At 39.9% G+C, this 24,881-nt stretch overlaps 1 protein-coding gene across 7 annotated transcripts in view; it reads right to left on the bottom strand.

Annotated features, from left to right (window-relative positions):
• The window catches only part of LOC138757675 (uncharacterized), a 124,035-nt gene that overhangs the window by 1,984 nt on the left and 97,170 nt on the right, over positions 1–24,881 (bottom strand). For 6 of the 7 annotated variants that reach the window (XM_069925377.1, XM_069925384.1, XM_069925390.1 and 3 more), the window contains one exon: positions 6,912–6,999. The exons of the other annotated variant lie outside the window; for it this stretch is intronic. In XM_069925377.1, coding sequence (XP_069781478.1) covers positions 6,912–6,999 — 88 coding nt within the window. The remainder of the gene's footprint in view (positions 1–6,911; positions 7,000–24,881) is intronic. 7 annotated transcript variants of the gene reach the window in all.

Raw genomic sequence — 24,881 nt, 5'->3', positions numbered from 1 at the left:
CTAAGAGGCTAGCCATGAAAATGGCAGGTTTTTACTGGTTACTCCAATCTGTGGTAAGGTTATGGCAGAAAATGAACATGAAAACTTTTTTTTAAAAATCACTTTCTCTGAACCCCCATGGAATTTCATAATAAGCTTCCCACTCACTAACTCAGAAAATGGCCAAGGATTATTGGTAGGATTAGAATCTAAAAGGTTCCATTATTGTCACACAATACCACATTTAGAATGTAACATGCATGGAATTCTTTAACTTTTGTCTACCAGAAGGCAGAGATTCACCATTTTGTCCAGCGCCCCTCACAGAAACCTACAGCACCTGATGTTCCTAGACAGCCTTCCCTCCAAGTACTGACCAGGCCTGAGCTGCTTAGCTTCCGAGATCTGACAATCTCAGGTGTATTCAGGCTATTAGGTGCTGTTGATGGACCAGACATGAAAGAGAAGAAAACATGCACAGAATCCTATTCCAATGTCAGGAGCATTGCTCTGTAAATAGAGTCTCTGCTTATGTTGGAAAATCGAGGCAATAAAGAGAAATTCAAGGGTGGGCAGAAATTAATGAATTAAAATTTTCTACAAATTACAAGGATTATCAACTCTTAATACATTAGGAACAATTTAACCCTTTGGTGTGAGTATTCCATTATTTGTTAACTGTTGACTGGGTCCTTGACATCTGTGCACTTATCTCTTTCTTTTTAAAATTTTTGCATTTAATAAAAGAACTTATACACATGATTATCTAGTAAATGACATAAACCATATCATATACATAATGTACACAAATTTTAAATCAAAAACATAACCATAATTCTTTTCTTAATCTTATCCAAAATGTTAAATCTAGGATTAAATTGAATTAACAGTTAATACATTCTTCATACTATATCTAAAGATAATATTGAAAAGAAAAAGAGGGAAAAAAGATAATCTCGCAGTGGGGGGGTGGGGGGGTAGTTTAAAAAAAATACAATAAAATCAGACAAAAGTACTTTTTTCAAGGCAACTTATAAATAAAGTTCCCTTGTAAAAATGGAATTTATACTTCTCATTTTATCTTCATCTTCTGTAATATGATCAATGTTTATAATTCTCATATAACACATTTATCTAATTTTCTCTAAAAATAGAAAAGAACCCATATAATCAAGCCTCTCCCTCTAAACAAGGTTAACGTATATGAATAATAAATAAATGGATCGAATGATGACAACCAGAAACCAGACAGCACATCTCCGGATCATCCAAACACCTTAATTCTTTAAATTGTGATAATAATCCATGAAAATTATTTCATTATGAAAATTAAACTTTATATTTTTATTATATCTGATTTTTTTTCTAACCATTGAATACGAGTAGTTGCTGCCTTTCCATTTCATCAAATTGCTCATCTAACTATCAAAGAAATAAAAGCTAAAATTTGCATTTATCGTAATGAGAAAACAAACATTCTATTCTTTTACCCTTTGTATTACTTTACAGGGTGGTTGCAGCATTTGGGAGTAATCAGGAAAGTGTGGTAGCCTGCAAGGGTTTTCTTGTGGTACCTCATTTGACACACATCATGCATAATATAATAAATCTGTTTACAAAAGATGCAAGTTAAATTTGTCAAAACTTCATGTCACTTTGTTGAGAGAACTGTAAAACAAAATGCATTACAGCAAACTGGAGTTGAGTGAGGAAAAGCAAACAAAAAATTAACAAAGGAAAAGCATTTAGTTAGATTAAAAAGCATCCACTTTGCTGCAATATTTCCCTCATTCCAATATTGAAACTATGATGTTACTAATAAAGAAATACTAAGAAATTCTCAAAAGATTTCACAAAAAAATTACATGATCTTTCATTCTTTCTGTCATTTAGAAAGACTGTTTTAAGCTAGTTTTGTACCATTCCGTATATGGAGCTAGTTATTCAAAGAAAATCTATCGCCTCAGGAGGGAAATCTGGGTAAAATTCTATTTTGAGCTTGAGGCACAAACTTTGAGTCACTGCTTCAGTTGTTGAATTTGATGGTGATGTTCACCATCAAATTAATATTTATTAATATATGAGGATCAATACTGTTATGTCTGTGCAGTTGGCATGTTGCCACTTTATATAAACTTTGCTGCAGTTCTTATTTATTTTTTTTTAAATGCCATACCATTTATAATTTTTAAAATATCAGTACACTTTGTGTACTGATTGTCAAACAGGACAGCCAAGTGTGCTGAAAATATTGGTTTCATTTATTTTTACCTTTTTGTGAAATTTCTGCTAAATTATCTCCGTAATTGGTGCTGGCCAGTCATTGTATTGAAGGCTTGCTTTGATGTCACATTCAAGAAAAAAAATCACCTCAAGTACAATGGTGTCCCTACAGCATATTGTTGAATTTTTGGTCGTCCCAGAAGTATGCCTTTATCTCAAAGATCATCCCAAGGGTAAAAAGCAGAGTAAGATGCCTCAATGACAAGTAGTCATTCACATCTATGACAATGAAATGCTTTGAGAAGTTGGTCACAGCCAGAATCAACTCATATCCAAGACCTGGACTCACTGCAATTTGTGTTCCACTCAATCGTTCCACAGCAGATACAATCTCACTGGCTCTCCACTCAGCTCTGGATCATATAGAGCAACACATACTTTTCATCATCTAGAGGTCAGCTTCCAACACCATCATACCTTCAGTACTGGTCAACAAGCTTCAAAACCTGGGCCTCTGCATCCCCCTCTACAACTGATCCTTGACTTCGTCATCAGAAGACCACTGCCAGAATGAATCAGAAATGTCTCTTCCTCACTGACAATCAACACAGGCACACCTCAAGCATGCATGCTTAGCCCTCTGCTCTACACCCATGACTATGTGGCTAAGCACAATTCCATCTACAAATTTGACGATGACCCCACAGTTGTCAGCAGAATCGCAGGTGCCAATGAGGAAGCATACATAAGTGATCAGCTACTTGCGTGGTGTTACAATCACCACTTTGCACCCAATGTTAGCAAAACTAAGAAACTAATTGTGGATTTTCATGAGTGAGATATCAGGAGAATACAAACCAGTCTTCATTGAGGGTTCATTAGTTGAAAGGGTTAAGAAGTTCAAATTCCTGGGTGTCAACATCTCTGAAGATCTATCCTGGGGCCTCCATGTCAATGCAATCATGAAGAAGTCTCACCAGCAGCTAGACTTCATGAGTTTGAGGACATTTGGTATGTCACCAAGACTCTTGCAACTTTTTACAGGTGTACCATGGAGAGCATTCAGACTGGTTGCATCTCTGTCTAGTATGGAGGTGCCAATGCACAGGACAGAAAAGACTACAGAGAGTTATGAATACAGCTAACACCATCATGGACACCAGCCTTTACTCCATTAAGGACATCTACAAGAAGATGTGTCTCAAGAAAGCAGTCTCTATTCTCAAGGACCCTCATCACCTAGGCCACACCATCCCCACTCGACTGCTATCAGGAAGGAGGTACAGGAGCCTGAAGATGAACACCCAAACAGCTTCTTCCCCTCTGCCATCAGATTTCTGAATGGATAATGAACCATAGACAATCCCTTACTTTCTCTTATTTTTGCACCAATTTTTTTTTAATATAAAGTAATTTATAGCAATTTTGCACCTGTAATGTTGCCTTAAAACAACAATTTTTTTAACGTGCTCATGACAATAAATTCTGATTCTGGGTACGCCACTTGATTGACATCTGCCACAATATGATTTCATTTCCCAGATGCAATGTAGCCGGCTAATCCTCCAGTCATAACCGAGGGGCATCAATTTGGAAAAGCACGAAACTTCTAAAAATTAATCCACAGTATGCTTTCAATAACAAAGTGAATATTTAATCTAAGAAACAGCTCTTTCAAGCTGAAGTACAAACTGTCAAGCAGAAAAGATTGAGCTGCAGTTTAAAATAACATGCTGTGTGAAGCAATCTTTGAATCTAAATGTGCTTACTCTCTTATTAACAAAGGCCAGTGACCAATAATTTAAGGTACTGTCTGACCACTGCAAATAAGAGAAATGAAGATTAACTCATTCATTCCAGCTTAGTTCATCCAATCATTTACATCCTCCAACTTTGGCCACCTCTTCACCCTTGCCTCTCCTACAAGATTCTGATGATGTTCCTTTAACATTCAACTGTAATATTCCTTTCAGTGGCCTCAATTAATTTACTCATGCATCCTGTGAAAGCTTAAACTAAGCTTGCTGATTGACACCAGTTAATTTCTTAGCTGCGATGGTTTAAGCTGCATACCATTTTACAGTCAACTGGCTCAGTGTATAATTAGCAACTAGCCTTGTGCTGCACTGTAGCTGATTCATTTTATATCAGACATGTCCCAAGTTATAATTATACTTGTGCATTCCACCGTTTACTTACAACAAGCATTATTCTGGTCAGACATTTGCACAATTGAATTTCGCATGTCATGCAATTGACTGTTAACACATTTCTCAAATTTTTTTGTTGCAAGATTTTGGCCAGTTTCTTCTTTTCACCATCTTCACTCCATTCTTTAGGTTCTTTCATGCTGGGCCTCTGCTTCGAGACCAGCTTCAAATGTGGATTAAAATTTTTAAATTACTGGTTTATGGAGCAGCTCTAAAAGGCTGCTCCAGTGCTACTTTTAGGCAGAGCGGCACCTCGGTGCATTGTCTAGAGCTGCTGCTGCCCATCATAAATACGTGGCAGAGTAATGGCCGTCTTCCCTACTCATAATATCCCACGCAGCTGGATCCACTTTGCGATTCCCAGAATGGTTCCAGCTGCGCAGGGAATTATGAGTAGGGAAGATGGCCATTGGTCTGCCACACATTGAGCTGCTGGCACCGACGAGCAGCCCAGTGAGGTGCCGGAGTGGTTGTCACAGTCCACCCTGGTCACCCCCTGACAGCTCCACCAGCCCCCCCTGCCCTGAGGAGGTCATGGAGGGAGAGAGAAGCGAGTTGAGTCGCTGGCAGACGGTGTCATCGCGACGACATCAGCCCGCCCCTAGCTGTGGCTGTACATTCATGATGCGTGGCAGAGCGCTGCACTCTGCCGCTACCTCGGAGAAGGATTGGAGTCGGCACCTTGGAGCTGGTCAGGGAGCATTCATTGAAGGGGAATTTTCTGACAAGATGGCGGAGAATCTCTGCCTTTATGTTCAGGTTTTTTTTGCTTTATGAAAGGGGCTTCTGCCAGTTCCTGTATTTCTGGTAGCTGCTAAATATTCTAGTAGTTAACACTGACCTAAATCTTATGTAGGAACATTGTCCCAGCATTAGTCCCTGGGGAAATTTACTTTCCTTATTTCTTTGCATGAGAGCACAACTCAAATTATAGATGACGCTGTAAAATATTGTCTCTACCTCTTACAGCCACATCTACCTGGACAAAGACTTTCCAAGAGTAAATAATATGAAAACATTTTAATTCCAGTTAATTGGCCTTGAGTAGCTATCGTGTGCTGAATTTATATTTTAGAGAGTCTGTTCTTTCTCGTGTAATTTAACCAATCAGCCGGTCTTTGGGATGTGACGGAAACCCACAGGTGAAATGTGCATATTTCACTGACAGCACTGGGGTTCAGAATCAAATCCAGGTGACTGCAGTGGTGAGTCAGCAGAACCATCTTTAGAGATTATAGCATGGCAACAAGCCCCTTGCCCCTTGAATACACGCTGACCATCAAGCATGACACCAATTCTAATTTGCTCTCCACTCATCTTGATCAACCTCTTTCCTCTCCTCATTAGGTTCTACCACTCACCTATATACTGGGACAATTCACCTACCAGTCCACATTTCTTTGGGATGTGGGAGGAAAGGAGAGCACACAGTCAAGCTCATGTGGTCAAAGGGGGAACATGCAAGCAGCATGCACATTTTACAAAAGGTCAGGATTAAAGCTCATTGAAAAAACAAAAAAATTAGAATATATTTTGGATGCATTTCAAACTAAATGAAATTAAACGAAATTAAGAAAAAATCCATTGGATTAATGTTTTTTTCAGTACATCATAACAAAGAGAGGCTTGGTAAGTAAAAAACAGATGTTTCTACTGTTTTTTGGGGGTTAAATCAGGCAACTTTGAAAATCACACAAATTCAAAAATAGTCACTTCTTGGCTAATATAACAAATTAATGTTTTAAATGATGCATGCAATGTGGTACAAACTATGTTTTGAAAACACTAAAAGACTGAGGTTTGCATGGGATTTTAAGGGTTCTTCAAAGAATGCCAAATCATAAATTAAAGGGCAATTCACTATTCACAGCCCTTTCCCCTAAAATTGACTGCAGAAATGTTACACATTTGTTTTTAAGTGAATGTTTCATTTCACACATTACAAAAATAGGAAAAATATTCTTGCCAACAAATCCTGGTAGTCACATCAGTCAGTAATGTTAAATACTAACTTCTGTAATTCACTTACATAGCAACTGTTTGTATACAGCAAGATTGCATAGTGAATAGATGTTCATTTTATATTTCAGTGGGTGCAGGGCAGTAAGGTTATTGATTGACAGTGAAATGTTAGCCATACACCAAAACTCGCTCTTCCTCTTAATGGAATCTTTATCAACTAGGAGATACAAAGGGTTCCAGTTTAATAAAACATCATCTGCAGGAATGGAGTGCAAACAATGAACTGCCCACTCATTACAGAGCACAATCTAAACAATAAGTGGTTCTGCAGTGGGGCAGGAACCCATCATCCGCCAACTCAATAGCATATGTGACTAACCAAGATGAAAAATTCTTCAGAAAAGTTTTGAGAAGCATTTAGAATAAAAGGACTTTGTTGACCATCTTTCTTTCTCTTCATGATATGATATGATATGAAATGATATGGTTTGTGGGATGATTCCTCACACATTTCTGCCATTTCTATCATTTAAATACCTTCAGTATCAAGTTGTTCAAGCCAATACCAATACAGTTTCTAGGGCCATTTCCAAAGCAACACAAGAGCGTTTCTTGGCCAGCATTTCTGTAAAACAAGTACAGGATTATTAACTTTTGTTTTGGTGTAACTTAATTTCAATCTCACTGTTTGGCTGCCAACCCAACAAGACAATTTAGGAGTGATTGAGAATAAAAATTAAATCTTCTGGTCCAAGTAGTTTGTGGAATATATTACAGGACATTGAAAATGGACTATCAACTAATAGTGGAAGCACGAGAGCAGTGCTAATGAATGCAGAATATCATGCAATAAAATCTCCAACGATATATTAAGTTACGGATGACAAGAATATTTCAGTATTGCAAATCACTCGACTCTATGAACCAATCACATGATGATAATAATATCTGAAAAATACTTGGTAATAATCTGGGTAGGAATATTATTGACAGTGATGAACATAGAACAGCACAATACAAGCCCTTCATCCCACAATGTTGTGCCAATCTATGTAACCCTATTCAACAATTTCAATTTTCCCTACTTCACACCAATAATTCCCCATCTTTCTTACATCCAGGTGCTTGTTTAAGTGCCTTTTAAATATCCAAATTGTACAAGCTTCCACCACCACCCCTAGCAATGCATTCCAGGCATTCATTACTCTGCGTAAAATAAAAATTTACCCCTGACATCTCCACAAAACTCTCCTCCCCTCACCTTCTACAGATGTCCTCTGGTATTTTCTACTGTCACCCTAGGGAAAAGGTTCTGTCTATCCACCCTAAGTATGCCTCTCATAATCTTGTAGCCCTCTATTAGGTTCAGAATTACTAACATCTGATGATAATGATGGGTGGTTGATAAATCTCTTCATCAGGGCCGAATTGGACAATTTAACTCTTCATACTGTCTTTATGACATCATTACAATTATTAGTGCAGGACACAAAATCATTAAAATTTACTATAATAGAGCACATACAAATTAAAACCAAGAGCAGGTGACACACCCATTCAAGCCAGTTTCACCATTTAAAAAGACTTCAGTCAACTTCATTGCCACCTCAACTCCAGTCCACCTGTGGACTTCCCTAGACCTCAATAAACATCAAGCACAATAGAAATAATTTTTAGGTTTAATTACCATTATTAAAGAAAAGAAATCCACATAATTTCCACACAAAATCCCACAAACACCATTGATAAAGATCTAGATAATCTGATTTTGAGAGGTTAGTCAATGGGCAATAGTCATTTTATTGAAATCTTGTGACTGGGTATCTCAAGCACACTTGAATGGACAGTGGATTAAAATCTCCTTGAGAGGCAGCAATTCAGACTACAGTGCTCCCTTTGTTTGCAATATGTAGCCATTCTTTATTTAAAAAATGGTGCCTGACTTGCGCAGACTAGTCAAAATTAATAGAATTTCATTTTTTTAAATTAATTGCTGTGAGCTGCAAAAGGAAATAGACTTTAACTTTTTATTGTTGGAAGGGAACCAAAATTGAATGATAAAAGCAATTATTTTTCAATTTTTAAACCAAAGCATTTAAATCACATCATGAGATATCTGTTTTACCCAAGTAACTATTTTTCTCTCCCCCCCCCCCCCACCCCCCACAAAAATATCCCTTGGTGCACAGCAGATCATCCCTCCAATCCAGGAATGTGACTGGTATTGTTACAAGATCCTGCTACAGACAAGTCTGGGGTCTAGGATTTGTTGAGCAAATAGAAAGAGACTCTGGGAACTGCTGAAAGAAGGGACGGAGAACATAGAGGAGCAAAACAAGTCAGCTGATCTGGTCCATCGCCACTCAAGTGGAGCCTGAAATTATTAAGGCAAGAAAGATAACCTTTTTATGGCATCTTTCATGGCTTTTTCCTTCTTGTTTTTTTGTTATATAGTTAATGGACTACTTTTAAAATGTAATCAGTATTATAATGCTTGTAAATCTACTTCAATTGGGCACAAAGCTCCCACAAATAATTAAATATAATCAAATACTGGTTTTGGGGAGGAACATTGATTATGGGATTGGAGAGAATTCCTTACTCCCCTTCAAATATAACAAAGATTTATTTACATTTGAGAAGGTAGACAAGACAAATTCCCAGCATCTTATCTGAAACTACCTGTATACAGTGATACTGTTAAGCTCATGGTGTTTGAATAATTATTGAATTAATTATACTTGAAGATCTCTTTACAATATGTGATGACGATAAATTGTGCACGATATATATTGTGATAATCCCCCACTCACTGCATTTTGCTGAAGAGATTACTCTGCTTCTATAAAACTTGTGATGCTTTGTAGATTCTCTGTCCTTATGATAAAGGAACAAACTGATATCTTTGCTGCAAGGACATAAAATATTTGTATCGAAATGTCCCTGAGCAGTCAGGGAAGAGATAGATCGTAGGGTACCAGGCTACATACCTATTTGAGACTGGACAGATGGACCTATGGTTCTTTCCTGGGCCTTTCCTCGGAGGGTTGGGATAGAATTAGAGGGATAAAGATATGGTTACAATTTCAACTACCTTGGGAGTGATCACAGAATTGAAAGGCCAGGGTGAATGAATGAATACTCTTTTTATGGATCAAGTATAACCTTTGGGCAGAGCTTTAACTTAAATCTTCAGACTCATCCTTTTAATACTTTAAGAAGTGCACCATATGGCCATATAGCCAGATGAAATTTAGCCACACTCCTAGATTTTTATTCAATTAAAAACTGGTTTAACACACAAAATCCATTTCCTCACTGAGCTTGAAGAAGGTGCCTGTATCCATCGACTGGTTGTATAAGAAATCGATCTTCTCCTTCCTGGGAAGGATCAAAATCTGGTACAGACCCTATATTTAATAATCTAGGTGAAGTGTTTTCCCAAAATCATCTTCCCACCATTAAAATACTTTTTATGTCACCACTGTTATAATATAAAATGCATTATACATGGTTTTTAGACTGCAATGACAGGAAAATTTCAGAAAGAATTAACGTAATTACTGTCTGTGTAGTCATTCATACTGGGCATCTTGTTAGACTGCAACAGTCCCGGTGGTTGGACGTGCAGTAGAGTGGATGACTGTCAACTAATTTTTCCGGTACAATTTACACTGCAAGCCTCCTCCAGAAACATGTAGGTGTCCTGCAGGATAAATTGCGGTGCAGGTACTGTCTCAAAATTCCTGCACATTCCTTTTCAGACTGCCTGTGTAGCAGTAAAATTCCTTGGTTATCCCGTTAAATGCCTGCAGTCTAAAAACCATAATAGTCACATGAATGGTAGGATAGTAGGGAGTGGGTGAAACTTGATCAATGAAAATAGCAAATATAGATAAATATTCAAATCATCCATTTCCAAAGTTGGTTGAGAGTTAAATATCGACTGGGACACAAGATATTCTTCATTCTCCATCAGTGCCTTCTAATGCAATGCAACTTTAATTCTTTCTTCTTTGGCTTGGCTTCACGGACGAAGATTTATGGAGGGGGTAAATGTCCACGTCAGCTGCAGGCTCGTTTGTGGCTGACAAGTCCGATCGGGACAGGCAGACACGGTTGCAGCGGTTGCAGGGGAAAATTGGTTGGTTGGGGTTGGGTGTTGGGTTTTTTCTCCTTTGCCTTTTGTCAGTGAGGTGGGCTCTGCGGTCTTCTTCAAAGGAGGTTGCTACCCGCCGAACTGTGAGGCGCCAAGATGCACGGTTTGAGGCGATATCAGCCCACTGGCGGTGGTCAATGTGGCAGGTACCAAGAGATTTCTTTAGGCAGTCCTTGTACCTTTTCTTTGGTGCACCTCTGTCACGGTGGCCAGTGGAGAGCTCGCCATATAACACGATCTTGGGAAGGCGATGGTCCTCCATTCTGGAGACGTGACCCACCCAGTGCAGCTGGATCTTCAGCAGCGTGGACTCGATGCTGTCGACCTCTGCCATCTCGAGTACTTCGACGTTAGGGATGAAAGCGCTCCAATGAATGTTGAGGATGGAGTGGAGACAATGCTGGTGGAAGCGTTCTAGGAGCCGTAGGTGATGCTGGTAGAGGACCCATGATTCGGAGCCGAACAGGAGTGTGGATATGACAATGGCTCTGTATACGCTTATCTTTGTGAGGTTTTTCAGTTGGTTGTTTTTCCAGACTCTTTTGTGTAGTCTTCCAAAGGCGCTATTTGCCTTGGCGAGTCTGTTGTCTATCTCGTTGTCGATCCTTGCATCTGATGAAATGGTGCAGCTGAGATAGGTAAACTGGTTGACCATTTTGAGTTTTGTGTGCCTGATGGAGATGTGGGGGGGCTGGTAGTCATGGTGGGGAGCTGGCTGATGGAGGACCTCAGTTTTCTTCAGGCTGACTTCCAGGCCAAACATTTTGGCAGTTTCTGCAAAACAGGACGTCAAGCGCTGAAGAGCTGGCTCTGAATGGGCAACTAAACCGGCATCGTCTGCAAAGAGTAGTTCACGGACAAGTTTCTCTTGTGTCTTGGTGTGAGCTTGCAGGCGCCTCAGATTGAAGAGACTGCCATCCGTGCGGTACCGGATGTAAACAGCGTCTTCATTGTTGAGGTCTTTCATGGCTTGGTTCAGCATCATGTAACGTTAAATAACATTTCTCTACTCTGCAAACTCCATATCTCTCCACCACTTTCAACACAGAGTTAATGATCATTTGCTGCAGACTGCCCAATCTGTTGTTATGCTAGTCTGAACCTCCAAGAATGTCCTCCAAATCTTAAGCCCCTTTCATATTTGCGAGTAGTCCCAGGAATTAACAGCCAATCAGCCTAAAAAGGGTCCAGTGTGAAAGCAAAATCTTCTCAACGTTGGCATGAGAAAGCATCATCTCATGCCAGGTATAGACTGCCCCCACCCCTAGTACAATCCACGGCGTCTGCAGATGCCAGTGTTGCAATCAGGCAAGTGTAGTACGGCAATTGCATTCTGGGATAGAAATGACCCATGTTTTTACATGAGTGCAGGAACGTGAAGGAAGAAAAGATTAAAATGAAGATATAAACTTTGCCGTGGGAAAGTTGCAGCAGGAGAGCAAGAGAGAGGAAATAAATAGTAATAGCGGATAATTTTTAAACAGCTTGGGAAAGTTGGTAGCGCTATAGCACACAGCTCTGCCATCACTTTTTTCCCCATGGTATTTCTATATCGTGCACTATAGTGCTACCAACTTTCCCATGCTGTTTAAAAATTGCCTGCTCTTGCTAAAACTTTCCCACAGTCCCTTATAAAGGTTTAATAGGTCAGCACAACAACAACAGGGGCTGAAGGGCTCAAATTGTACATGAAACTTAGTGATCTTATAATTGAGCATGATCCATTTTGTTCAAATACAAGATCATAATACATTGATCAGGATTTAGGGCAGGTTCACCGTCGCTCGTTGCATCATGACCTCACTGGTAGAAGGTAGAACAGTCTTAACCCCAGGAATGGCTCCCTGCAAGTGTGAACACATGCAGTGCCTCAGTTAAGAGTGGTCAAGTGTGTAAAGCCAATCCGCCATTCCTGTCCTGGGACACTGAACAGCCCATTTAGTGGAACGCAAGTGTGAAAAGGCCTTTATTCCTCCCAGGAAAAATCAGGATAGAATCTAAAACAGTTCCACTCTCATCATAACCTCTCCTACAGCCATGTGCCATTACATCACCAGCATTCAAGCAATTAAAAAATGGGCTCATTTCCTTGCAGAGTTCCTTGCAGAATCTATTCTTGTTGATTCAGAAAGGAACTCTCCTCATGAATTAACTAATGATAGAAAGCTTTATCAGCATAGCACATTGCTCTATCCTCCCAGGAAGCTATGACTCACATCTGAGTCATACTTAGTCAAGCTGCAACCTTCAACAAACTTCCTGTGCAAAGCATCTGTTCAACCTGACCAAAAGATTAGAAAAGCTTTATGGTAGATCATGGATGAACAGAATTAATTGATTCTGTGCACTTAAATAGTAGAATATCTCTTTATTCCTGATTATTCACTGTTACAATGATCGAGTACTATTTTTCAATTTTGTCCATAAAAACATGACACATAAAATCATGTTGTAATGTCAACAGACCTGATTTTTAAAAAAATACCATGCAAGATCAAAATGTGGGGTTTGACGTTATCACTTGTTTTGAAATAAAAAGAAAACACTCAAAATAGAAGTCAGGCAGCATCTGTGTGTGAGCGATTAATAAATGTGTGTAGAACAGCACCTGCTGAATAAAAATGTGACAAGCATTCATAAATGTGGAAATTGAAATGAAGGTCAAATCAAGGGGTAGATCCAATTCCTCTAAGAACCTGCCAATAAAACCTACCTTCAAAATGGCACTCAACATTAAAGACTGGTGGGTGGGCAAACTTTTAATGTCATCCATAACATGGAACAAGGAGTGAGGTTGTTAGAAGATGCATGGAAAACATCGACATGTAAATGATGCAGAGGATTTCAGTCTTCGATTGGTTACAGGCATCTCTGTGACCAATGATATGAGGGAGAGGCATGAGAGAGAGGGAGGGAGGAGGGAGGGAGAGAGAGGGAGGGGGAGGGAGAGAGAGGGAGGGGAGGGAGAGAGAGGGAGGGGGAGGGAGAGAGAGGGAGGGGGAGGGAGAGAGAGGGAGGGGGAGGGAGAGAGAGGGAGGGGGAGGGAGAGAGAGGGAGGGGGAGGGAGAGAGAGGGAGGGGGAGGGAGAGAGAGGGGCATGAGAGATGGAGGGAGGGGATGGGGAGAGAGAGGGGAAGGGGTGAAAAGAGGTGTAGCTTCATCATTTCATCACAAGCGGATCCATTCTCCCACTTTCCTGCCTTCCCCCCATCACCTTTGCTATTCTGACTATTCAGATAGGTATCAACCTCTGCTTTAAGTACACCCATCGACCTCACTTCCACAGCCGTCCAGGAAGCAAATTCCAGAGGTTCTCCCCTCTGGCTGAAGAAATTCCTCTGCATCTCTGTTTCAAATTGGCGCGCTTCAATCCTGAAGTTATGCCCTCTTGTTCTGGACTCCCCTACCATTGGAAACAACTTTGCCACATCTACTCTGTTCAGGCCTTTTAACATTCCAAATACTTCTATGAGATCCCCACTCATTCTTCTGATGTCCAAGGAGTGCAGTCCAAAGGCTATTAAATATCCCTCATATTCTAATCCCTTCATTCCAGGAATCATTCTTTTAAATCTTTTCTGAACCCTCTGCAATGCCACCACATCCTATCTTGAATAAGGAGCCTCTGTATCATCTGCAAACTTAGCCACAAAGCCATTTTTTCCGCAATCCAAATTATTAACGTATGAAGTGGCCCCAACACTGACCTCTGTGGAGCCAACAGGTAGCCAACCAGAATAGGATCCGTGTATAGTTCCTGTAATTCCATGCACCATTTTTGTGAAGCAGCTTCATGTGGAGGACTTTGCCAAAGGCCTTTTTAAAATCAAAATAGAGTACAGGTATACCCCGCTTTATGAAACTAGAGCATTCCTATGGAATCTTTCATAATGGCGTAAAGCAAAGAAGCGATTATCGTCGATTTCTATGGGAACATTTTTTGAGCATTCCCAGATCCAAAAATAACCTACCAAATAACACATAAAACATAAAATAACACTAACATTCAATAAAAGTAGAAATAATACATATCCTATAAAATAGAAATAATGTAAGCCCAGTGAAGTTAGGTTGGTGGGAGGTACAGGAGGCTGATGACAAATGTTGAGTTTCGTCATCTGCTATGACTTGAAATATGACAGTATGCTTGACTGTTTAGCCTCACGTGTTTTTCTATCAATCAGTTCTTTGTGGGCACTCAAAGCATCCAGCAAAGTTGCTCTAAATGTACATGCCTTTTCAAATTAAAGTCATACATTGCAGCATTGTCAACTGGGCGAAAATTGCATGCAAGTACTTCCCGTTCAGTTCCTGAATGACTTCACTTTAGGTACTTTCCCTATTGCATTCAGTTTTGATTTGTATCCTTTCCTCTTGCAATTGCATCAAGTCTTCATCTGTCAGTTCTTGGTGATGGGATGCCGAAATCTCTTCAACATCATCTTTATCAACTTCCACAAACCCAGCCTCCTTAACTAGTTTTGCTACTTCTGTATTTATTGTTGTTTGTTCAAAGCCTTTAAAATTGTTCACTGCTTAGGGACAGTTTCCTCCAAAAGCCATTTTTCATCGAGACTTTTAGCTTATCGAGAGCATTTCCAAGGTTGCCGATTGCCAATTCTACATTGTAGTCTTTCCAGATCTCTCACAAAGATGCTTCAGAGTTGCCCTCTCTGTCAATGGCTCTTACAATAAAATGTGTGTTGTAAGCCTTAACTGTGGCTATTAGGCCTTGCTCACACAGTTGCAGCATCGACGTCGTATTTGTGGTAAAAATACAACACGAATATTGCCACCATACTCAGTAATGCCAGGTGGATAAACAGCACAATTATCATTGATGCGATTTTTCCCTACAGTATCTTTCAACAAAAGGACTTATGTATTCATTCATGTACTCAGAGAAAATCACTTGGGTGTTCCAAATGCTTTGTTGTTAATGAAACACAAAAGGAAGTGTATTCTTATCAACAGTCCTTTTCTCACTGGCTAACTAGTAAATTGGTCGTACAGTGAACTGGTGAAGGAAGCTGTTTTTGCCTTTCACACTGGACAACTGTTAACTGGTTCTCTGTGTCCTTTCACACTCATCACAAGGGATAGGGGATTCTGTCCTCTACCGATGGCAACTGAGTGATGCTTCGAGCAATGGTGAGCCTGCCCTAAATCCTGATCAATGTATTATGATCTTTTGTAAACAAAATTAGTCATGTCTAATTATAGTAGAATTAAGTATTATGTACAGCACAGAATGAGCCCTTCAGCCCCTGTTGATGTGCTGACCTACATAAACCTTTATAAAAGATCATGGGAAGGTGGTATAAAATGCATAGACGCACAATTTATAAAGACCATGGTAGAGCAATGATGAACCTGCCCTCCCAGAATTCCATGCAGCAGAGAAAGGGCTGTATGCACAGAATTCTGGGAGGGCGGATCTGCCATTACGCGCTCTCTCTCTCCCCTCCCCACTGCGACTTTCCCACGTACCTTTAGAAATTTATAAAGGTTTATATAGTTTGGCAAAATTTATATCTTTTTAATCTTTTGTATCCTTCACATTCCTGCACGCACGCAAAATGTTATCAGCACGTCACCAATTTGTCTTACTGTCCCTTTCACATTGGGCTAATCGGCATGCAGGTGTCATCAGACGGCAGGGATGATACACCCTACCTAGAGAGTATCATTCCCAGCATCTGATGATGCCTGCATGCCAATTAAAAAGCTTTCACACTGGACCTTTAACCGGTAGATTGGCTGTCAATTACTGGGATAAGGTGCCAATGTGAAAGGGTCTACTATTTTTAAGTGACCTCAGATTTTCTGAATCGTACACCATTAGAGGCCTAAAAGCAGGATCACCAATGGCATTCATAATAGGCATTAGGGTAAACCTGTCCTTCGATGCCTTGTGTCCTCTAACCTGCTTTTCTTCCACTGAAATTAATGTCTTGCTCAGCAATTTTTTCCAATAAATGGAGTTTCATCACACTTACATTGAACACTTACTTATATGAATAAGCACCTTCTGTGATTATTTTCTTCAGTTCTCTGAACTTTTCAGCAGGTCCAGTATCAGCCACAGCACTCTCTCCAAAAGCTATGACACTGCATTTGCCTGAAAAATCGATCAAGCCACTCATGACTACCTTTAAATTCCACTTTCACAACATTTTCATCACCATAGTGCTTTCTGTTTCAGCTTATGAAAAAGAGTGACTGATTTCTCCTTAAGTATAAGATAGCTTAATGGAACACTATGCATTGTGCACCCATCAGTCCACTCAAGCAATAGACTTTCTATTTTCTCCATTACTGGATGCCGACTAAAAGAGATCACTTTGTTGCAAGCAGAACTCAAAATTGTTTTTCTCTCTGCATGTAAATGGTATGAATGGTGGACAGAGGCAGGTTCAACGCATGATGTCTTTATTTCATTCACCACGATCCAAATGCTTAATTATGTCCAGTTTTATGGTAAGCATAACACCCTTATGGGCTCTCTTAGGCTTTTCCAATACCTTGGGGCGCATCCTGCTAATGGATGCACAATATAAATCGAGATAAAGCACAGATGCTCACAAACACAGTTCAAAACCTTGATGTTGGGCACAGTTCTCGGGGAAGGAGTTGCTCGGAGTGTCTGCACAGCTTCTGTAATAGCTTACATTTTTTGTAAAAGTGAAAACCCTTTCGTAAAAGTGAATACAGCTTTCTTCATAAAAGCGAATTTTTTAAATTGAATATTTGTAAAGCGAGGTATACCTGTAAAACCCCTAGTATCCAACACTTATGGTGATTGGTAGATGACAGATAAATGGGTTTTGCAATGCCAAATTAATGACTGCATTAAGAATAATGCTTAAAAAACAAAATACTCGACTGTACTTACAATGAACAAACTTCACTTGCATGAATACATGAACCTTAAAGCATTTTGCCTTATTTTCAGTTATATTCTTTGACAACATTTAACCATCGCTGTATCTGCAGGTTCCTCCACCTCCATGGAGCCAGCCAAAAGATGAAAAATAACTTTATAGATAATTAATCTTCCCTTCCCCAAGTTAACAGATAAAGCCTTACTAATCTAATATATATTTGTGCATGCATGTATGTTCTCCCTGCAAATCAATATGGAGCACTTTAGAAATGTCCAAGGAGGTTCAGTAGGGATAATATTTGATGCTGAAAAACATGACCAAATTAAATTTAACCTTTATGGTCATATGAAGTTCAAAAGTTCAATTAGTTACACTGCTGAGACAGCAGAGGAACATCAGTCTCACCTCACTGCTGTTGCTTCCAGACATACAAGGAGCAGGTAACAGGAAACTGAGAAAAAATGCCAAGCCCACCTCAGTGCTGATGCTACCATGTATTCCTTGAGCAGATAACAAGAGTCTGCTAAGAATTACCATCAAGCTTTTTAGGTATTTTGTTTCAACCATATATAGTCAACAACTGAGTGTTTTATTTCCCTGACAATGCCAGCTATCCTACTAGTATACTAATAAAGACTCTTCATAAGCAGGGATAAGGAGATACTTTAAGAGAGTCACCCCAATGGCAAGTGGCATCAACCAGCTCTTTATCTTTGTGTCTTTTTACCCTTTCTATTTCTTAACTCAACCCACAATGATTCTATCGTCTGATCCTACGTTACCTCTTTCTATTGATTTAATATTATTCCTTGCCAACAGAGACACACCACCCCTCAACTTACCTGCCTATCCTTTCAATGCACTGTCTATCTCTGAACATTAAGCTCCCAATGACATCCATGTCTCAGTGAATGCTACACATCATCCCTGTTAATCTGCAGCTGCATGACAAGGTCATGCAGGTCACTTTATTTCTTATGCTGTAAACACAAAACCATAGCCCTGTATTTGTTACTTTTTGCTTTGACTGCATCCTTATTGCATTGCAACTCATCCTCATGGCTGTAATTTTGCCCTACCTGCCTGTCCTTCCAAACAATCTCTATACGAGCTCCCTGCCAGGATAATGGTTCTCCAGGACATCGGATCCAGTTCAGTTCAGTTTGCAACCCGTCCCAATTGTACAGGTCATCCCCTTCCCCAGAAAAGGCTCAAAACCCTGCCCTCGGACCATCTCTTTAGCCACTCATTTGTCTGTTCTGACCTTCCCTAGCTCGTGGCATAGGGAGTAATCCAGAGATGACCACCTTGGAGGTCCTGCTGTTTCAACTTCTTTTCTAACTTCCTAACTTTCTTTGCTGGACCTCTACCCACTCTTGCCTTTGTCATTGGTACTAATATGCACCATGACCTCTGGCTGCTCACTCTTCCCCTTAAGAATATTCTGCAACCACTTAGAGATTACAAAGGTCTAAAATTATTTGGTTAGAGTTGAGCAGCAAGAATGATATTACCCTACAGATGCTCTGGTTTCGACCTACATCCTAGTTACATCCTAGATTGGTGGAATAATCAGGTATTGTAAATTATCCCTTTTGTGCGAGTGGTAGAATGTTAGGAGAGACTGGAGTATATGGGGGATGGGGGGGGGGGGGGAACATGGAATTAATGGTGGATTAGTGTTGAAGAGTGGTCAAAAATAATCCCATCACCTGGTTCAAGTAGGCTGCATTTTAATTTGCTGAGGAAAATCAAGGTGAACTCAAAGTGCAAAGGGCTAATTTCTGATCTTATGCCTCTATTCCCAAGTTTTCAAGAAAAATAGGGAAGGAGTTAGAACAAGGTGGTGATATTGAAACCTCCAATGAGAATATTAATTGGGATGATATTATCAAGAGCAAAGGATGGAAGGAATTTTCATAATCTGTTCAACTGATCTTTTAACAAATGTACACTGAATCTAGTAAGTGGACACACATCAGTGAGAAAATACTCAGCATTTGCAATCATACCACAAGGTTTAGATTGGTAATGTAGAACAAGGAACAATATAAAGCATGATTTCTTATCAAGAGAGGATGTTGTTGAAGAGCCGCTAACTTTGATGGAACAAGCCAGTTTCTATCTAATGTAAAGCAGAATAAAATGCTGGCAGGTAAAACCATAATAAAATGATAGGAGATTATAGGGGAGTTACTTGAAACACAAATTTGGAAATCAAAGTCACACATCACTGACCAAAACTGAAAATGAAAAAACAACAAAGGACTCATATGCATTAAATGGTAGGCTATTGAGATGTGCAGAGCAACAGAGGGATTTAGGAGTGATGGTAAATAGTACCCTCAAGGCTGATACTCAGGTAGATGGTGTGGTGAAGAAGGCATTTGGAATGTTGGCCTTCATAAATCGGAGTATTGAATTCAAGAGTAGGGAGGTTATGATGAAATTGTACGAGGCATTGGTGAGGCCAAATTTGGAGTACCGTGTACAGTTTTGGTCACCAAATTATAAGATATAAACAAAATAGAGAGAGTGCAGAGAAGGTTCACGAGAATGTTGACAGGATTTCAAGGTTTGAGTTACAGGGAAAGCTTGTGCAGACTGGGGCTTTTTTCTCTGGAGCGTAGAAGATTGAGGGGGGACTTGATAGAAGTGTTTAAGATTTTAAAAGGGACAGACAGAGTAAATGTGGATAGGCTTTTTCAATTAAGAGTGGGGGAGATTCAAACTAGAGGGCATGGTTTAAGATTGAAGGGGGAAAATTATAAGGGGAACATGAGGGGAAATTTCTTTACGCAAAGGGTGGTAGGGATGTGGAATGAGCTTCCAGAAGACGTGGTTGAGACGGGATCATTGGTTACATTTAAGGATAGACTGGATAGTTACATGGAGAGGAGAGGACTGGAGGGGTATGGACCGGGTGCTGGTCAGTGGGACTAGGAGGGTGGGAATTTGTTACGGCATGGACTAGTAGGGCCGAACTGGCCTGTTCTGTGCTGTTATATGGTGATATGGAGTGCCAGCAAATCTTCACGCAAACCAGGTTAAAAATGCAAAATTGAAAAGGGAGGTGAAAAGAAAGATAAAAGAGGAGCAAAGAATGATTCTGGAAACACTTTGGTACTTAGCAAAAGGGAACCCCAGAAATCAACGTGCCTTGCAGTGATGTGAGCAGTGAGCAGGCGATAAAAGGAAAACCAGAGTCAATTTAAAAGCAAGATAATATTTTATGTATAGAGGAGGGCATAGTTGAAATAATGTGGGCTTTAGATCAGCCTTTATCAATGAAGAGGATAATTTTCATATCTAGGTAAAAGTGGATGCAGGAGAGATAATGGATGAAGTAAGGAGTGTGTTCCTGGTTAAAATGAGTTGCATCCTAACATGTTGAGAGAAATTAAGAAGAAAATGGCAAAGTCTTCTTTGGAGGCTGGGAAGATGCCCGAGGGCTAGAGAAAGGCAAATGGCGATAACTTGCACAGGAGTATTAAGAAAGAAAAAATAATTCATATTTCAAAAAGTCTGGGTTAATACAGGAGAGCTATTAGATTAAAATTTTTAATTTAAATTTCAAAAAAATTTAAAGGAGAGCTGTCACAGATCTATGAAAGTCAAATCATGTTCGAGTAACCTGGTTGAATTCTTTGAAGAGAAAGAAGGCAGTCAAGGGGAAAGCTCATTGAGGCATAATAAAAATACAAGGCACAAAAACAATGAGAAACTTTCCCCCGAGCAAATCTGCCTTTACTCCAGACAAATCTGCTCGGGGGAAAGTTTCTCATCATTTCAATTTTTCTGCATTAGGAGACAGAATATTTTTTTTCATCCGGAGAGTAGTTGAAATCTGGAATGCACTGCTTGAGGAGGTCATGGAGGCTAGTACTCCACCAACATTTAAAAAGGTATCTGGATGAGCACTTGAAATGCCATGGAAAACAAGAGGGATCACTGGCAGAGAGGAGGAAAAAAGGTCACTGTTGGTAATAAGCATGATAGAAAAAAGTAAATGTTTTTCAGACTGGAAGATGGCAAGGCTGATGTTTTTCTAGATACATTTAATGAGTTGGAAATGAATTAGCATGGCAATGTTTTAAGATTTGCAGATGCCATAACCTTAGATATACGATAAGATAGGAGTGGATTTCAATAGATTGGAAGAGAACATACATGGATTGGCAGACTGCATAAGTATGTGGCAGATGAAATTTAACAGGCAAGTGTGAAGTAATGCACCTTGGCAAAAAGACAAGACAGACAAGTTTAAAAGCACAACTTTGAAAGGGTGCAAAAGGTGATGGACTGGGCATACACTCGATTAAATCTTTGCAAGGTTTGGAAGGGCAAGATTGTCCAGTAAACTATTTGAATCTCAAAATTCTAAAGAGAATATACCGAGTACATAAAACAAGAAATTACCTTGTCTCTTCATGAAATACATATTGGGCCACAGCTAGAGTACTGTGAACAATGATGATTATCGTGCTTTGGCAATGTTGCAAAGGTTCTAGTTGAAGAAAACTGCTCCAGGGATTAGATTTCCAGTTACAAGGTCAGAGTAAGAAAAAGAAGGTTGAGAGGAGATATTCAAGGCTATAATAACTTTAGATCGGGCAGACAAAGGAAAGTATTCTCATTACCTGTGGTTCAATGAGCAAATGGTCCAGAAATTTAAAGTGAAGGACAACAGAGGAAAACAAAATGGTGGTGCTGCCACTGGAAAGGATCTGGGAGAGCTGAGAGACTCCGCAGCTCCAAAAGCTGACTGCTTGGTACAGGGGTTAAATGACCTTTCAGAGGTGCTGACAGATGTATGCAACCACAGGTCCGTGCTTGGCAGCAGCCACCAGGAGTTGTAGACTCCAGGGAGCAGTGGACCAGCGCAGGGCACCAGAAACATGGAGAATACCCTACATTGAGGAGGAGGAGGAGGAGGAGATAACCGTACAGGACGGTGATGGCTATAGGCGACTTGCAGTCGGGAGGCATGCATGGGCTGCAGACTTCTGGAGAGTGGCTCAGACAAATCAGGTATTGGAGCCAGGATTAGAGGGTGCTGAGGACAGGAAGGGCTCCTGAAGGTCCTCAGATGATGAAGGCTTGCTGATTGTGTTGGAGGTTTAGCTATGGAGCTCGGGTTGCTGATGGATGCAACAGGAGTCTGAGAAGCTGCGGGAGCCCTGGAAGCAAATCCACAGACAGCTGGTGATTCTTTTGCTTCTCTTTCTTTCGTACTGTAACGGGTGCTGGGCGACACTAATAGCAACTCTTTGTTTGCCTTATAGCAAGCAGAAGGCAATTTCATGTAATATTACATGTTGTGTACGATTACATGACCATAAAGGAATCTTGATTTTGAACCTCTTTCCTAGAATCTGTCTGAAAGTTTGACTTTACAGGATGCATTAAATGACAAAATAATGAGATGATGTACCTGCCCCCCAACCATCAATTGAGAAAAGAAAAATACATTTTACTGAAATGTTATTTTTCACCAGATTTTTCTTTCAGTGCTGTTTGACCTTCCTGCATGCAAAGAAATTTTGAAGCATTGGCTCCCCTACACCATCCCAGTCTGCTATCCCTCATCCCACAACACAAACAGTTATTCAAACATGAAACACTACTGGAGGCAAAGGGTGCAGGGATAATTTTCCAATTTCAAGCCGTTGAGGCATAAGAAAAAAAAAATCAGGACGTGACCTTTTATAGCATTGCTTTGGCAGGACTTGGATTGGACAGGCATCATAAAGAAACAAGGAAATAAATTCGGAAGGAGATACAGTCAAAGAACCTGCACTGACACATAGGAAGCAGGAATAAACCTTGACATCTAAACAGTTGTATAGGTATTTCATAACTGGAGATATGATTTTGTAAAGATTTGAATGATAATCAAAAAAAAGAGGCTGGAAAACATTCTCAGGGCCATGCTAGATTTCCCTTTGTAATGTCAACAATTTCCCCAAGCCAGGTTAAGTCATCTTTATTTGTCATTCATACCAAAACTACTAATGCAATGCACAGTAAAGACGAGATAGCAATTTCCAGGACCATGGAGCGGATTTACATAAATAGGAGTTTAATATCAAGTCATAATATAACACATATGTTCTAGGAATTGAAAAGCCTAATGGCTTGGGGGGGGGAAAAACTGTTGCACAATCTGGGCATGTGGGCCCAAATGCTACGGTACCAGATAGCAGAAGGGAGAAAAGTTTTCAAGAGGAGTGTGAGAAGTCCTTCACAATGTTATTTGTCTTCCGCATGCATCGTTTGTTGTAGATGTCCATCATCCATTCCTGTCCCAATGCATGCATCAGCCATTCACCATATAGCTCTCTTGGGATTTAATTGGGATCACTTTCTTCAGGCAAGTCAAGTCCAATCCAAGCAACTCAAGTCCAAAATCCCAGCTAAAATTTCAGTGCCATACTGCTGCACAGTTTAAGTTGTATGTTCCACATACAGCACCATATTACACCATGTCAGTCTTCTCAATATAATAGATGGGCACTTTCAAAGAATAGGGAAGCAGAACCTGATGGCATGCCTGTCTTCAATTTAAATATTTCTATTTCTTCTAGTTGATTTGGATTCATAATTTCCTAATTTAGTCTAATAATTTATAAATATTTTATATACTTTCTCCATCATACTAAAAAAAATTAATCCCCCCACCCCCAAAAAGTGAAACTTTGAAAGTCACAGCCTAAAACAAAAGGTATTACCATTTCACATTCTTTTCAGTGCATTTCATTTCATTACATTGCAGCACAGGCCCTTTGGCCCACAATGTTGTGCTGACCTACATAAACCTATCCCACAACAATCTAATCCTTCCCTACCTCACATCAATTGCTCTCTTATTTTTCTTACACCCATGTAAGAGTCTTTTAAATGATCCCATTGTACTAGACTCCACCACCAATCATGGCAATGCATTCCAGGTACCCACCACTGTGTGCAAAAAAAGCTACCTCTGAAGTCTCCCCAAACTTTCCTCCAATTACCTTAAACCAGGGTTTCCCAAACTTTTTCTTTCCACTCACAAACCACTTTAAATTATCCCTATGCCATTGGTGCTCTGTGATTAGTAAGGGATTACTTAAGGTGGTATGTGAGTGAAAGAAAAAAGTTTGAAAACCACTGTTTTAATTAATCATTTTGTGCACAGTTTCTCAACTCCAAAGGGAATGGGCCAATGACAATTTTTCTCGAGCACAATATTTCAGTAACAACTGGGTCTACAGAAGTGGTTCTCAACATTTTTTCCCCCACTCACATACCACCTTAAGTAATCCCTTACTAATCACAGAGCATCTATGGCATAGAGATTACTTAAAGTGGTATTTGAGTGGAAAGAAAACGTTTGGGAAATCCTGCAAATGTCCTTTGGTATTTGCTATTGTTACCCCAGGAAAAACATACTGGCTGTCCACCCCATCTATGTTTCTCATC

The sequence above is a fragment of the Narcine bancroftii genome, chromosome 1, assembly GCF_036971445.1.
Source record: "Narcine bancroftii isolate sNarBan1 chromosome 1, sNarBan1.hap1, whole genome shotgun sequence".
In the NCBI taxonomy this organism is placed as follows: Eukaryota; Metazoa; Chordata; class Chondrichthyes; order Torpediniformes; family Narcinidae; genus Narcine; species Narcine bancroftii.
The sequence above is the reverse complement of the archived record's forward strand: the minus strand, read 5'-3'. Positions and strand labels throughout refer to the sequence as shown.